Genomic DNA, 16,545 nt, shown 5'->3' with positions numbered 1-16,545 from the left:
TCCGAAATCAAATTCAACTATATAAAATATCCACAGCAGAAACAATGAACAAAACTAAACTAAACGCAGAAATATGATTGGAACAGCGCAATTATCTTAGGAACTAGATCGCACTGAATCAATTCATGACTCTAATCAAACTTAACCTCACTCCCCCCCCCCCCCTCCTGCACTATAAATTCTAATGTTCGTGTAAACTAATTTAAGATGAATTGTGGCATCGTGTCTGAACAACCAAACTAATAATCTGATGGAATCTCTACGAGATTTTTACAATTATAATCCTAAGAACAAAGAACTCAATTACTAGAAAAGGCTGATTCTCCCATAAGTGAGTTCGAGACCCGATATAAAGTATAAAAGTATAAAAAAATCCTATCAAAAACCAAAAAAAAAACTAATCTTCTTCAATTAAAATCGAAACAAACGAGATTCCAAGAAGTGAAAGATCTGGACCTTCGTCCAGCTCTCTGAGGTAAGCAAAGCTAGTGTCTTTATGAAACAAAATACGAGATTCTTTTATTTCAAGATCAAATTCAGTTCGAAATTAAGAGAAGACCTAACTTACCGAAGCAGGAAGAAAGAACAGAGAAACGGAGATGTTCCTGAGGCTGGATTCTCTGCTCTTGACTTCTGAGTTAAAAAGAAAATGCCGGGAGAAGTGAGAAGACCGGTTTTTCCCTTCATTTTAAACGAACTGTCCTTTTAAAATTCTGTAGTGAAACGATATGCACCGTTGAATAGGTGGAAGATTCTGATTTTGACTCTAAATCTTAAATGTACTACCGTCTGATGTACTGACTTTTCCTCTTGACACCCATTTCAGCTCTATTTTATGAAATTTTCTAGTGTATTCTCGCAGTCATCAACACGTGGCATACGTTTAATACTGGCTGAGGTGGAAGAAAGTGCCACGTGTTCAATCTGTCTGGACGAGATAAGAGAGGAAGATAGTGTGGTGGCTTGTGCCTCGTGGTACGTGTTAGAACTCGAAGGTCGGAACCCATTGCACGAAGAATGCCTGCAGAGACATGGAATAGGCGCGATGGGGGAGGTCTGCTTCCTGCGTAATTTGCAAGGTGATGTGGAGAGGTATCTCTAGGGATGTAAACGGAGTGGATTCGGCTCGGATAGTGCTATATCTACATTTGATATTAGCTTTCGGATTGATTCTAATAATGTTAAACGGATACGGATCAGATATTTTATCCGTTTACATGTAAATATAGCTTTTCGGATAACTATAGCCTATCCATATCCGCATCCGTTTAGCTTTCGGACGGATTCGGATAGTACTAAATGGATACGAACACGGATGCATAAATGGAATTCGGCTATTCCTTTACACCCTAGGTATCTGGATTCTGAACCTCACAGCGTAGGGTAGCGCTTGGGAGCCACGCAAGCCTGCATGTTGAATAAGGAAGGGGTTTGCATCCAAGCTGTGGGTGGACCTATATCAGCACAGGAACCAATGGGAGCATACATGGACATCAAGGGGATTGCGCAGGGGAATGCTGTCGGGACAGCAATCGTTTTTCCCTTTGACAAATTTAAGGGTTTCAATGTTAAGCAATTGAAATCATTGTTTGGTGGGGATGAGCTTCCAGCTCAGTCCTCCTCGTTGTTGGACTGTTCATATTTCATGCATGTACATCATTGTTTAAAGAATTGGCTTGAAATCAATGGAATCAACGGAACCCAATAAATGTTAGAATTTCACTACTAAATTGGAATCGGTCATAAATGACTCTTTGATCTTCATTTTTGGTTTTTTTTTTTTTGGGCCGGGGGGGGGCAAGAGATGTCTGTGGTTGCATAGTCCTACACCAATGCGGGTCAATGAGAATTCTTCATTTTTGGTTTTTTTTTTTTTTGGGCCGGGGGGGGGGGGGGGCAAGAGATGTCTGTGGTTGCATAGTCCTACACCAATGCGGGTCAATGAGAATGCACACATGGACATCTGTATGGATGGAATTTTTTATTTCACGAGGGGTGGGGTAAAAATTCCGCACGCTCTTGTCTGGGCGCAGGGGTCACACAACCAAACAGTATTCTTTTCCTTTTTTTAATGGAATTAAGTTCCCTATCCAGCTGCATAATGTATGCTAGCGCCTGCTTACGTTTATCTCTCTCTCTTCCCACAATAAGGGGCTGATAGCCATCTCTTACAAGTGTTATTTTCTCTCCTTTTCTAAACCCTGCAGCCACCTTCCTTTTTTCTTATGGAAAGAAGAAAACATTATCTCAAACACTAAAAAGCTCACAAATGCCTCCTATGTCTAAGGTCATGGAATTAATGCTTGTTTGATCTAGCAGTTGCTGCCAGGAGATGTTCAGTTTGTATAGATTGTCTACTTTTCTAAGAGTTTACAAACTCAAAGGGATTTAAACATAGAAGTAGTAGCACATAGTGAAGAGTAGATATCCCATGGCCATGTTCAATTTTCCACCTGTTCTAACCACTCCTTGACTTCCTGGCAATCTGTCGGCCAGATCTCTATTCTTCTTGCTCCCGTCGACAAGGCTCTGAACATTACCTGGTAAATGCTCGTCGTCTGCCTCTTGCAAGCTCTCTGTGTAACCATGATCAATTTGAACTAGTGAAATGCTGCCATTCTCTATAAAAATTGTAGCTGAGCCTTTTTCTTTTAAGTTGTGATTGAAGCTCCCATCTGTGAGTACAAGCAAATGGTTTAGAGATGGCACTCTCAGTAATATGTTTGGTCAATCTCCACTTTCTATTTCAAGATTGTGGGTGGTTTGAGTTTCTTTCCTCATAGATGTTTTTAGTTTTCAACCCATCTATATATCTGATGCTGTAGTATTCTCAATGGGTTTGGTTGTTCATTAGCAAACGAGTTCTATTTTTAAGTAGATTTGTGATTGCACCGACTGCCATTGAAAGATTATGAAGGATAACACCTATTTTTAGGTGTTCTTTTTTTAGTGATTTCTGAGACCAATGATGCTGTTATATTAATGTGCAACAAACTCAAGTTTAACTGTTTATATAGTATGGGAATTTCTTATTGACATTCCTTAAGGTGTCAAATGATTTGTAACTTTACTTTTTTACCCTCTTAGTATAACACAATTTTTCTTCCAACGAGGATAAAATCATGTCCTATGACACCTACTCCAAAAATATGCGAGACGGTGGCAGATCTTGAGAATGATTTTGAAAGAAGGTTATATGTTCCAAATACATTATAAAGGTGTCAGGTGTCAGGTGTCATTCAGGTACCTTGTCTATTCTAAGGAGATCACTTTTTTTAGATGAATTTTATTTTAGGGAAAAAGAACTATCCCGAGTGTGGCTTATGCCAACACTCCCATGAGTCTATCTGTCTCCTCCCCATATGAAAAGACACCTATGCCCCTTATTTTGAGGAGGAGAGAGATAGACACATGGGACTTTTGGCATAGGCCACACTTCCCGACAGAAAACTACTTCCCTTTTTTTTATTAACTCGTCAATATTAAATCTATTGTTATCACTCGTATGAAAGATCTACTTAGAGAGAGTGGAACTTGAGTTTGTTGCACAACTTATCAGTATTGCTTGGCCTACTGCTGTTGTGTTGCTTCATCCAAGCCTTCTATTTGTGGTTGTTGTGAGTCTTCAACAGCTATCGAATGATTTGATCATTAAGAAGAAAAATGAGAAGCATTGACGAAAATGATGTTCCAAGAGAAATGAGTAAATATTTCCACTTGGAAAATTAATTTTCCATGTACCACAAAGAGTTGTATCCAACCACGCAGGCATGGATGTCAGTTGGAGTGAGCAAACGTACAAGAGAAAGAGATTTACAATGCACAACCAAAATTATTTTTTAATGAATTTTCGGAAGGCTTATAAACATCTTAAGGGATCAGATTGTAAATGGGAGTTTTTCTGTAATTCTGTTCATCGGAAACACTAGGTTTGTTTTCATGTTTTGGGGTTTTTCTGTTGCATATTGGGACTAGAAATTGTGGAATGGAACCTCTTTTTCTTCTTTCTTTTGTAGCAATAAAATGATACACCTGAGTTCCAATATATATCACAGATACTCAGAAAAAGGGGGGAGACAGTTACTGGATGAAACCAATTCAGCGGAATGTTCAAAATTGCAACAATCTTCATATGGCCCCCACCATTTCCCAGGTTTACAAACCAGGCTGCCTGTCAAAACATAAATGATCCATCCTTGAAGAGGCTCCAAAGTCATCCCATGCAGACTGCTTTCTATCCGAGAGCTGCAGTTCCCGATTAAAAGTTTCTGATACTAAAGAATGTCAGCAGTAAGAAGCTTCTGAAGCTGGTAATGGTATTGCCACCTTCCCCATCATCTCCAAAATTGGAAGGATAAAGCAACCAACATTAGAGGACACAACCATCCTACTCTTAACGAATGATACCATAAGCTTTACAACCCAAACAACCCTGACTCAGATGATGGATTCCTTTCTAAACCGGCTGGAGTGAACACAGGTAACAGGTTTATAGCTACACCTCTTCCACCTCTAGCTTCTTGGGGCCAGTTGGATACCACCCTCGCTTGTTCTGGTCTCAAACTAGAGCTGGCTTCACCTCTTGGAACATCCTTAACTGGGACACTCAAAAGAGGACCACCAAAGAAAATAGACTCTCCTGTGTACATCAGTTTCTCCGACCGCTGCACAGGAGCCTTGGCTGTACCAGATGATTCTGTGGGTAGAACAATAGGTCTTCTATTGTAATTACTTCTTTCTGCATGACTATTTGCTACTCCAATTTGCACTGAAGATCTAATTCGGGCATCCAGGGCAGATTCAGCGGTCCTCGCTGATACAGGAACTGACACATATCTACCAGCCTCTTGGTCCCACACAACAGATGTTCTTTTACCATCTCTAAGAAGAGATGAAGGTGGGGCCTGTAACAGCAAGGGATCAGTACTGCTACTCTTTTGCATAATCTTGTCGTCAAATCCTGAAGAATAAGGATTGAACACTGAGTTGTCAAGATTGGCATTGGGAAAAGATGCTCTAGTAGTAGCAAAAGGCCGCTCTGGAGCAAAGTGGGATACTGAAGTTATAGGATTAAAAGGACCTGAAGGGTGCTCTTGTGGGAGAGGACTAAGAGTTACTGACTCATGGACATGACTTGGACTGCTGAAGCTGCTCACACTTTGAGTCCCGGTTTCATATTCATCCTTGCTACAGTGACTTGGTGCATATGAATTCCTCAAAGGAGATAGTTTTATGTCACTCTTGGTGTCTTTGTTTAGCCCCATGTCAGTGCTCATACTACTTCTGCCACTCAGATTTCCACTAGAGCTGATATCACTGTCAGGCAAATGGCGATTTTCAACTGGCCGGAGAACAGAAGAAGATGCCCTAGCTTTAGCTGCCACTCGCATTGCTTCATTTGAATCCAATTTTGCAAGCTTCCAAGCACTAATCCGCACAGGCCTCTTGGACTTGTTCCCTCTTTCTGCAAATCCAGCAGCATCTGGATCAACAGTAGATGGTACCATTCCAGGCTCTAAGTGAGGAATAACTTCATCCTAATGTAACCAATTAGAACAAAAAAAGTTATTCGTGAACCAAAAAAGTAAAAATGTTGCCCACAGACTATACATTAGTTATCAGTATAAACAAAATTAATTGTGGAAATAGACCAGAAGGGTATACAACTCCATTAGGAACAAGCAGGTCTGTGGCCAACCAGTCAGTCAATTATTCCACCTACGGCAGCTACATCAAAATCCTGGAGACATTAAATTTCTCTTTTCTTTTATTGCTATCTTCATTATTAGATCTTTACACCTCAATCCTAATCATCAAATATATGTACATATTTTCTGAAGATAGCATTGATCTAGTATGGTGGATTTACCATGCAAGCACGTACTTCAAACCCACCAAATGAAGGACAGCAACTCCATCAGATATGTCATGGATAGAAGTATCACATTGGCATTTTATTCTCTATGTTTTCATTCCCAGGATGTGCAGTTCATTGCCAAAATAAAAGGTAATTCTGAATGATTTTACCTGATAATCGACAAATACCCTTGGAGGTGTACACCATGCACCCTTGTATTGCAGGCCCAGAGAACTTCCACCACTTACGCCAGTTGTAGCAGATCCCGTTGGAGAATAGATCACATTTGGCATTTCCTCATCTACAGATGCCCCTGCAGGTGCCTCACTCATGGCCCTCATTGCCACAACATACTCATAAGTTGTAATACCCTGATAAGAACAAAGGAAGAAAACAAGAGAACTTTAAAAATATGGACGACTGTGAGAATTGGCATATTTTATTGAATGCAACTGAGACCAAAATTTTCTTGACCTCTGACCTTCCTGATAAGAATCATATGGAAAAAGAAAAGTTCACCCAAAGGGAGACAAGCCAGCAAAGAAACTGCAGAACATACAGCCTGCACACATCAGGCATTTTATATTAGTACAGGAGATCTCCTGGACATGACCCACCCAAAAGATGTGGCCGGCCAGTGCCCCCCACATACCATGGTACTGATATGGTTTAGCAGACAGATAACAGGTACTCTGAGTCAACAAAACAGACGTACCACAACAGCTGCAAATGGGGCACGAGAGAAACCATTGCCAAGCCTCTCAATAATTTGGTCCTCCATGTGCCTTTTATCCACAAAGCAACGGACAAAGACAGCAATACCAACTCCAGCTTCAATTACAAGCTAAGCAAGAGAGGAAGGGAGGCAACTGTTAACCATAATATCAGGTGAGACCTAAGTCAGTGTTACTGAACAACAATGCAGTTTTGATGCATTACCCAAATAAGACTTGTAGCCATAAGACATATAAAAGTTACATAATTCTTTCTTCCCACACAATTGTTAAGCCACTGCATAAAAAGAACATGCATTCTTAGTTTCTGAACACAGATATCAATCCTCAACTTCGTTGAGAAATGATAAGACATTAAATTGTCAAAGTAAAGTCAAATACCCGACAGTGGTGATCAAATCCATCGACACATTTATCACAACTTCTACAGTGTTTACTGAACTTGCGAACCTGCAAGACGAAGAGGAAAATATGAATGATACATGAACAAAAAATATTTTATTTCATTGGTATCTCTCCACCAGAAACTTTGACGTGCAGGCAATACAATATGAAAACTAGACTTGGAAAAAGCACAAATGGAGAAGGTAATTCAATCAGGATAGAGAAAACAATTATAACATGAGATATAAATGCACTAACTCTATTGCAGAATTTAGAGCTTGAGAGATGGTCTTCAGCTTTGCGCAGAGATGGGGTTTCAAGAGTTCCATGTGAGTTCTGATTCGGCATTTACGGTCAATTGTGTTACCACAAGGAGATGCAACGTTTGGAAGTTGTGGTACTGGTTCAATGATATTGTGGGTTTGATTGATGCTCTCCAGCCGGGAATTGCATTTACTTTTAGAGAGGGCAATGGGCGGCGGATTGGCTGGCTAATTATGCTTGCACATCGGCAGCTAGCACTCTGTTTAGACTGGAAAATAATCTTCCTTCAGGTCTCCTTTGCATCATCCGGGAGGACTCGATTGGATTCCCGGTCCTGATGAAGTAATTCTTTTTTTCTTTTGTTGGGGATCTTTTGTATGGGAGCGAGTATGGTCAGTGAGCGCTTGTGTGCCGTTGTATTTTCGGGTTGGGGTAAGGCGGGTATGTCCCCAGTTGTACTCTCTTTATTTATTCTTTTTTATCTTTAATAAAATTCTAGGGGCCAGCCCGGGTCCCAGAAAATATTCCGGTTAAAGAAAAAACAAAATAACAAAAAAAATAAAAAAATAAAAAATTATAACATGAGAAATAAATCAGAAGAATGTTTGAATTATGTCTATAACTCAACATCAGTTTCAAACTTCCATTTAAAGTACATGAGATAGTAAAAGAATGCACAATCTCCAACACATCAAACTACTACAACCAGTAAGAAACCCTACTTATCATGAAAACCCCAATAAATCATTTGAGCATTTTAGTTACTTAAGATTGCTAAGAGGATTCTCCAAGAAGGGCTTCATCTTAACATACTTAGTCTTCCCACATTTTCCCAGTGGAACCACTAATTGATCAAATCAATGACCTATATAGGGAAGCATGGTGCACTCAAGAATGACTGAAAAGATGAACAGGTGTGTATCTTTGTCACAATTATCAAAAATCAATTATGACAAGAAAACAATAATCCTGGGGCCTTACCTCAGCATTGCACAACGTGCAGAATAAAGCATCTTCCACAGTGGCTTGTTGCTCACCAGATCCTCCACGTTTTGAGCAATCTTCATGTACAAATAATCCACAGCAGAGCCCTCCAATGTTGACGCAATTTGATGATCTTCTACCTGCAAAGCCCCCTGGAATGTCCATAATCTCAGATTCTCCAACTGAACCTTTCTTACTGTAGTCAGCTGTTATGGAGCTTCTAGAAGCTGATGACGGAGAAGAATGCAACCCAGTTCCAACTTCACCAAAATTACCAGGAACCTTCCCACCTGATAACCCCAGATTTATATTAGGTTTTTTCGTTACCTCCCCAGTAAATTTTGACATAATTCCAGGGTCGGCAGGGTTAATGGCTGTACAGCGGACATAAAGAATGAAAACAAGGAGTGCCTGCTCACAAAATCAAGAAAAAATGGAACATTAAACAATAAACAGATAATGAAAGTTAGCATTCTCATATAACAGAAACAATGGAATCCCAGAAAAATCCATTGATGATCAGTCACATACCGCAGGAGTATAAGTGGCGATTGCAGCATATTCCCAGACATGGCCACCAAGGAAAGGTGCAAAAAAGGCATAGAATGCAACAACTAACAAGAAAAATACAGTAATTGCTACAACCTGTCCAAGGAAGAACATAGGCAAAGCATGCATGAGTCCCCATGCAACCAGAAAAAAAAAAGGGGGGGGGGGGGGGAACTGAAGTGTTGATCAACAATATCCAATCTTAAATAATATAAAGAAATCTAAGTTCAAGGCAATAAATGACTAAAGCTCACAAATAAAATAAAAAAAAAAAAGGGCACAGTGAGAAATTCGAATATGTGAGTTACCAAATTGCTGAATACAGAATCTTAAAAACAATAATTACTCAATGCAAAATGGGAGGAAGACACACGATCTACTCAGGAAAGAGGAACATCCTATTCTAACAAACAATTTTAGACCAATCCAAATCTTTCTCAAAGAAAATGAGATTACTGAACAGACTAATTCTAGAGCTTGAGATACCATGACTATCCAATCGAAACCTCAAATTAATTATGTATATTCTCATGGCAATTGATGGGATGCCAATAGTATTCATTCAATAGAAAACATGCTAGATATTACTATGAACATACATATTCATAGTGAGACATCTGTAACTGAATATAAAACATGACATATCATCCTTCTTTCCAGATGATCAAGAATACAAATAACGCCAAGGGAGAACACACCAGAGGTTGTTTTGCAGGAACATTCTAGAGGTAAAGATTAATAGAGACAAATCAGCATTAAGTAGAGCCCCAAGAAAGCTTTTCCAACCAATCAGCTATGACTTGGTAAAAGATGAAAATTTGAGGTTAAAACTATAAGAAGATGTGTCTTATGTTCAAAGTGGATGACAACATGGAGGAGACAATAGAAATTAGATGAGTCTATATGACCTTTGCCAATCAAAGTGGAGAAGATTTGATGCAGGAAAATCAAGTAGGTGCACTTATTTTATTGGAAATAAGCCTTGGATTGGGTCCCATACATGTTGGATATTTGGTCATGATTTAGCTTAGCCTAATATTTCAAAATCTAGGGCTGAACTACAATAAAAAAGTAGTGGGAAAATGGTAGGATGGATTAGGATTTCAATAAAAAGACAAGAAATAGGGAAAGTTCCTGTCTTGGGACTGAACAGTAACCAAGAGTATATAACATAGAAGAAAAAGAGAAGAGACTGATCTTTTTTTTCTTTCTTTTTTTTTTTTTTTTTTTTTTTGGGGGGTGTGAGTGGGGGTGGGGGGAGAGAGAAAGAAGAAAGGGAAGAGAGGGGTCTTCACTTGACCGTGTTGGAAAATCAAGTAGGTGCGTTTTTTATTTCATATATAGATGTATTGGCCTATGGCCTAACCCACAAAATTCTGAGTAACATTATTGAAGTTTTTCATCAAGATTTAACTGTGTTGGATTCAAGGTGTGCTTGGATAGATTTAAAGCAATGCTACGGCGAATTCCATTGTGAAAGAGTGCATTCTCTTCACAGGTTAGGTGTATTCCTGCCCTATTCTATATTTTCTATCTTCTAGTTCTTATTAGCTTACCCTTGAGGTCAATTTGCATCACTTACTTGAAGTCTCTGCCTCTGTGGGCCCCCTCTTTCTGTTCAGTTTTCAGCTTGCTTTATTCTCTTATTTCTCTCTCATGCCTCTTATCAGATTCAAATCAAATTTTATATAATAATTTCTGTCTACATATCTTGAATACTTGTTCTGAACATCTACACCAGACCTTTGAGTATTCGAGCTGCTACTCTGTTTTCCTAGTTACACTTGGAGTTCTCTGCACTGCCTTATATATAATTCAGATTGCTGAGATATTTTTTTTTTTTGGGGGAGAGGAGGAGAGATCTATTACTAGAGTTCTATACTCCACCAGAATATCTGGTCAATCTGAACTGTCTATCTTAAGATATAAATTTTCACCTCAGTCTGTTCTATACTTCTATTTCTTTGTTTTGGTAATCCTGATTCTGCTAATCAGTTCTGGTTTCTCAAGCTGGGACTGGTTATTGCAAAAAGATTTAAGGCCGGTTTTGAGTTAGGACACTTCCTTATGACAGAAAGTAAAGCTGAAGGTGAAAGTAAAATTCCACGAAACAGGAGGCACAAAGTAATCATCTCCCAAAAGTAATAATGCTCATAAGCAGAGCGGCAGAAGTGCTTCTTTTTTGCATCAATAAAGTTACTTGGGTAACTGGAAGAGAAACAGCACCATACTAGACTATTAATCACAAGCCTGACCTCTGCATCTCGCAGAGTCAAAGCAATATCTCCCATTGTCAAAAACTCAGATTTCCAACTTGTGGGAACAAGACTGCAAGATCTAAAACTTTTGCAGAAAAGCAAAAAATCTCATATTCATACAAAAATGAAAGGTCAAAGTTAAAAATAATAATAATAATAAACTATTTCATATAGATATCAACCATAGAAATGGCTGTCAGGGTATTGACGTTCAATTCACAACTACAGGATGAACATTAAACTGATTATATAAAATGTCATCTCAAATATGAAATTACAGAGCAAAATAGAAAATGAGAAATACTGATTGTAATGAAAGAAATTAAGACAAATAAACAACAAACTACCAAAACCACACCCAAAGAAAAATTCTGAAGGTGACTACAGAAAATAGGTTATGCAACACGTAGAAAGACAAAAACACACAACGACATGACTCTGTATTCTAACAAAAGAAAGTGACTGGTGAGACATTTCTAGGCTTCTACCTATAAAAGTTCTAGAAATGAAAATAGAAATGACGGTCAGTCGAATTTATACAGCACTCGCAAAACCGATAAGACCCAATACATAAACCATCTACTAAACCTTAATGAAAATGTGTTAATGGTTTTCACCCAGTGAAATAGAGATATCAATTCAAGTTGGAAACCGCAAAATGGAGAAGAAAACCTGATAACTCAACTAAATTCTACCCTTCTCCAAGAATCAAGAAAAAACCCAGGGTGAAATTAATAGACTAAACCCTATTTGAGCATTTTAACTGATACCCATTTCATCAAATCGCAGATTGGACAGAAAACTTAAACCAGCATTTCAAACAAACAGTTACTTAACTGAGACGAAATAATGAACTCACTGAAGAAGTACAAACCTGGAAAGTGTGAGCAGGAAGTTGCCAGCCATGGCGCCTCACCATAACTGCTGTAAATGGTTCCGCAGCAAAAACCCAAGCACTGATCGATCCTACTCCCAAGTCAGATCACAACGCCAAGCAGAAAAAACAGACCCTAAAAGTTTAAAGAGAAACAGACAACAAACCTCCCTCCCTCTCTTTCTGGGTAAACTTGGAAGTCTGAACTCCAGAGTCAGTAGAGAAATAGAAACAGAAATTTAAAGTAAAAATAAAAAATAAAAAAAACCCAGCGGCAATAACAAGAAGAAGGAGACCTAGTTAGGTTTGATGCCTCCCAGAGAGAGAGAGAGAAAGAATGGGAAGTTCAAGAAGACACAGAACACAAAACCATTGACGTTTTCTGTAACTGGAAAGGAAGATTGAAGCTTTAATTCCAGGGCCTTTTCACCAGGAAAAAACAAAAAATGAGGGTGGTTTGGTGGGAACCTACTGAAATATGGGTTCCCACCCTTTTATTTGAAGAAGATTATTTTTCAGGGCAGACATGGATAGTCTCGGCTTTGCTTGGTAACAACTTGATGTTAACCAGAAACAAAGGTAACCATTTGACAATGCAATCTGTCGAATCCAAGGGACCACTGAAAAGGTGTATGGTAGCCTGAAAATCAGTCTAAAAAAAAACAGTTGAGTGGAGTTGAAGGCTAAGAAGAATCCTAAGATCACAGTGGTATGGACAAAGGGGTTAAACAGTCAAATATGTTTTTTTAAAAAGAAAATTAGGGGTAATTTTGTCTGATAAGATAGATCCATGCCGATACTGTATCGGTATCATATCAGTTTTGTAAGTAACCCATGCCCGATCCAATGTTGTGCACTAAACCCATGCCTAAGATCATTTGTCTAGTGAGAAAACCCTATTTATTGAATGTCAAAGTGAAATTGATACTTGCATTATGGTTCAAAGAATTGGTATCGGATCCCCATAATCGGGCGATTTGTATCAAAATCAATAGATCCTTGTGGAGATTGATCTCTTGATGGGTAAAAGTTTAGATGAGAGAAGTAGAGAACCATTAAGAGATCTGGAAGTATAGATTATACCAACTTCTCCTCAAGCTTTTTAGTTTCTGTTCACGACTATATAGTATTAGAATCCATCTTTTGTTGTCCTGAGACTCAAGCAATAGGAAGCCATGATTGCAACTAACTCTCTATCATTATGCACCTAATTAATCAATAAGATTGATTGAATCGTAGAATTTTGGGATTGCAAACACTTGAGCCCATCTGCCAGTCCAATCCAGAGCCAACTTGTTAAATCAGGCTTTGGGTTGGGATTTCTCAACTTGATGGTAATTACTGGGCTTGAGTAAACTTTAAGCATCTTTAACTTGATACTCTAACCAATAATTTAAAGGGCATGGATTTGTTGCCCGTCGTGTCACCTGCACCAATGCGGGGACTAATGAAGAGGTGCACAGAGGCATCCAACAATAGGGTGGGGTGGTCATTTCACCCCTTGCATGTGGGCATAGGGGAACATGAGTAGGCAGCATTCTTTTTCCCTCATTTGAAGTAGGCTCTATTTTTTGTCACATTTATTTGAATTATTCTAGTCTCCAAGCATTTTATAGTGTGTTTAACTGTAATATATTTTTGCAAAAAAGGTAACATTCTAGGGAAGTGATTATTTTTTGATAAATAAGCACCCACCCACCAGATTATTATCCTCTCCAATTCCTAAAGCTCGGTAATGCGGTAGTCTAGGTGGAGATGTCAACACGTAGCAGCTCAGACATCCAACAGTCCGAGTTCAACATAATCAATGAACTCAGATCATTGGATGTCCGAACTGCCACATATCGACATATCCACCTAGCACTATCGCACTGCCGAGTTTTAGGGAATTGGAAAGGATAATCTCCCCACACACACCCCTTTCTATGCTTTGGCTGGAAGTACCTTCTCTAAAATTAAGGCCTTTAGTTCTTGTAATTGATATTTTCTTCACATGTGGTGATTTGACATTATAATGGGAGAAGAATGAACATCATCATTATCTCCGGCCTTTTATTGTTGAAGGTCTGAAATACCCTTTTCCAAATCTAATCACAAGTCAGATCATGTGGAAGAAGTGATTCTATCCTCACCATGGGTTGAGAAACTGGGTCAATCTTCCAAATGACAAAAACACTAATCTTTTATATTGATTCAATTTCTCTTAACTCATGGTGAAGAGAAAATCTCTTCATCCACGGGATCTGACCCTCTAGTTGGATTAGAAAAAGGTATTTTGAACATTCAATAATGAAAGAAGGAGTTAAAGATGACATTCTATAATGACGAGGACTTAAGTGGAGTGAGAAAGTATTGATGTGGCATTTCAAAATCCCATTCTAACAACGCAAGGACCAGGATCCTCTACAATCCCGGCGGGGTGGCAGTGCACATCCGACGGCACAGCAGAGGTCAGGTGGCACACATGGCACACATGGCCTCTGCAGTACCGTCGGATGTGTACTGCCGCCCCACCGGTATTGTAGAGGATTTTTATCCAACAACGAAAGCATCCAATTCAATTTCCTCAAAAAAACTCTCAACAGGAAAACTTTGGCAATTCCAATATATTTAAGTGGGTTTTTTTTAACCCAAGGAGTGTTGGCTCAGTGGTTGGTAATTAGTTTGGACAAACCGTAGACTTAGACGTCCAGACGTCCTAAGTTCAAGCGTCACTGCTCTCACCTTGGGCCAGCCATCACACTAACTCAAGTCAGTTGGTCATTGTGATAGTAGGTTAATTGCGACAGTAGGCAAGATGGCCGTCTTGTTGCCAGGGGGATTAGTCAGGCCAATGTGAACGGATATCCCTCGTAATAAAAAAAAACAAAAAAGTGATTTCTTCCAAGTATCACTATGCTTATAGAAGTGTTTCATTTCATTGTGATTGTTATAGTGGATGGATAATTATTATAATGGAGGGGTTGCCTAATTATTATAAGGGAGAGGGGGTTGGGCACGCTGCTAGCTTTCTTAGAACTAATGATATAGATTCCATCATCTATACTAAATGGATTTTCTATTGTGAGAAGGACCCAATAGTTGAATTAACAAAATCTGACGGATAGAATGTGGGTTAGAGCCAGCAAACAAAAACCAATAGAAATGGCGAGTTCGACTTCTCAGGTCAACTCGGGCGCTTCATGATCGCTCACCCTAAGGTGGACCTAGCAACAGGCAAACTCTTCACATGCCTTAGGCGGAACCTCCCACGCAGTCTACTCAGTTGTACACATCATGGATGAAGGATTCAATGTCATGTGCCAGGTCACATGGATACATGTGTTCAGTGGATCCCAAGGTCGCAGTTATTGGGACTTGATCTTCAGGCAATCGATGTTTAACCCTCGAGAAATTATATTGAAGGCCACTGCTCACTTCGATGATTCAATTGAAGAGTTTCAAGCCTAGGATCAGCAGAGGGATTTGATGGTTCGCCTGGACTGCCCCTTGTTTGCCATTTGGCAAATTTAGTGTTGATGGTGCATGTCAATCATGGCAACCCCGGTCCCGCAGGTATTGGGGGAGTTTGCAGACCCCCTTCTGCCTCCTTATGTGGATTCTCCCAAGGTATCGGCAACAATTCCGCTTTAGTTGCGGAGGCGCTGGCTATTCGTCGTGCTTTGTTGATCACAATGCAGCTGGGCCATCTGTGTATCATCATTGAAAGTGATAATCTCTAGATCACCAAAATTCTCTCTGGCTCCTCTCTCTGTGTGCCGTGGCGAATTAGATCCATTGTATCGGATTGTCAGCACCTGGCTCAATCCTTTGTTTCTATAGCTTTTGTTCACTCTCTTAGAGAAGCAAATGCAGTCGCTGATTGCTTAGCTTCCCTAGGAGCCTAGTCCCAACAGGACTTTTTTTTGGCAAGGATCTCCCCCTTGTATTTTGCTTTCTTTGTACTCTGATTCGATTGGAATTTTGTTCCCGGGCTAATAAAATTATTTACCAAAAAAATATCAAGGAGTAAGGGAGAAAGATGGGGTGTATGTCTCAAATGCATAATAATGGCATGCATTGCCATGCATCAAAGTTAACAATTGAGACATTCAGACTTTAAAGTTGCAGAACTAGGAGAGAGGAGAATGGATCATCTACACATGTGCAGGTAAACATACATGTGAGAGGTAACCACTTGTCCTTTTATTTTCATTTACACCTCCTCCCTTTTAAATGGCAAAAATGGGACAGGTGGTTACCTCTCACATGTATGCAATGAAAACCCCTCCTCTTCTTGTAAATGGTAAAAATAAGACAGATGATTACCTCACACGTAGGTGCAGGTGTACGTACATAGTATGTACAGAGGAACTGGATTCAAAGGGAGCCGAAGCCAGAGATCGATCATTTAAAAGTGATTTTATAAAATTATCCTTTCACTTCATCTTAGTAAAAACATGTGTGGGTATAAAAGTCATAATAAAGTGAATTTCTTCACTTTGCATAGTGACACAAAAGACAACCCTAATTAAATAGAGCATACCTCCACGAAAACTATAAAAAGCCTCCTATTTAAGGCTGCGTTTGGTATGTATTCTTAGACATTCCAAGTCGATTTCACATTCTCAGACAATAAAAATAACTATTTTTATCACCCAA

At 39.3% G+C, this 16,545-nt stretch overlaps 1 protein-coding gene across 2 annotated transcripts; it reads right to left on the bottom strand.

Annotated features, from left to right (window-relative positions):
- Positions 1-4,174: 4,174 nt before the first annotated feature.
- Positions 4,175-12,216, bottom strand: LOC122640343 (probable protein S-acyltransferase 19). 2 transcript variants are annotated; one of them, XM_043833502.1, is made up of 9 exons: positions 11,905-12,216; positions 8,755-8,868; positions 8,221-8,634; positions 6,973-7,041; positions 6,797-6,868; positions 6,573-6,701; positions 6,339-6,419; positions 6,028-6,228; positions 4,175-5,537 (listed from the first exon to the last, which is right to left on the bottom strand). In XM_043833502.1, the coding sequence occupies exons 1-9, from the start codon at positions 11,947-11,949 to the stop codon at positions 4,416-4,418; spliced, it is 2,247 nt and encodes a 748-aa protein (XP_043689437.1). In that variant the 5' UTR covers positions 11,950-12,216; the 3' UTR covers positions 4,175-4,415. The 2 variants fall into 2 exon arrangements, with proteins under 2 accessions (XP_043689437.1, XP_043689438.1); XM_043833503.1 differs by lacking the exon at positions 8,755-8,868 and having other exon boundaries at positions 8,221-8,597; positions 11,905-12,215.
- Between the last annotated feature and the right edge of the window lie 4,329 nt (positions 12,217-16,545).

The sequence above is a fragment of the Telopea speciosissima genome, chromosome 9 (assembly GCF_018873765.1).
Source record: "Telopea speciosissima isolate NSW1024214 ecotype Mountain lineage chromosome 9, Tspe_v1, whole genome shotgun sequence".
NCBI classification, from domain to species: Eukaryota; Viridiplantae; Streptophyta; class Magnoliopsida; order Proteales; family Proteaceae; genus Telopea; species Telopea speciosissima.
This window is presented reverse-complemented; position numbering and strand designations above follow the sequence as displayed.

What these genes read in the sequence shown, in the direction of transcription:
- LOC122640343 (XM_043833502.1), bottom strand. Translation starts at nt 11,949, where the DNA reads ATGGTGAGGCGCCATGGCTGGCAACTTCCTGCTCACACTTTCCAG. An exon ending in GCACGTTGTGCAATGCTGAG is followed by an intron (nt 7,042 to 8,220) that starts GTAAGGCCCCAG and finishes TTCGTCTTGCAG; the next exon opens with GTTCGCAAGTTCAGTAAACA. An exon ending in ATATGATTCTTATCAGGAAG is followed by an intron (nt 6,229 to 6,338) that starts GTCAGAGGTCAA and finishes TGTTCTTATCAG; the next exon opens with GGTATTACAACTTATGAGTA.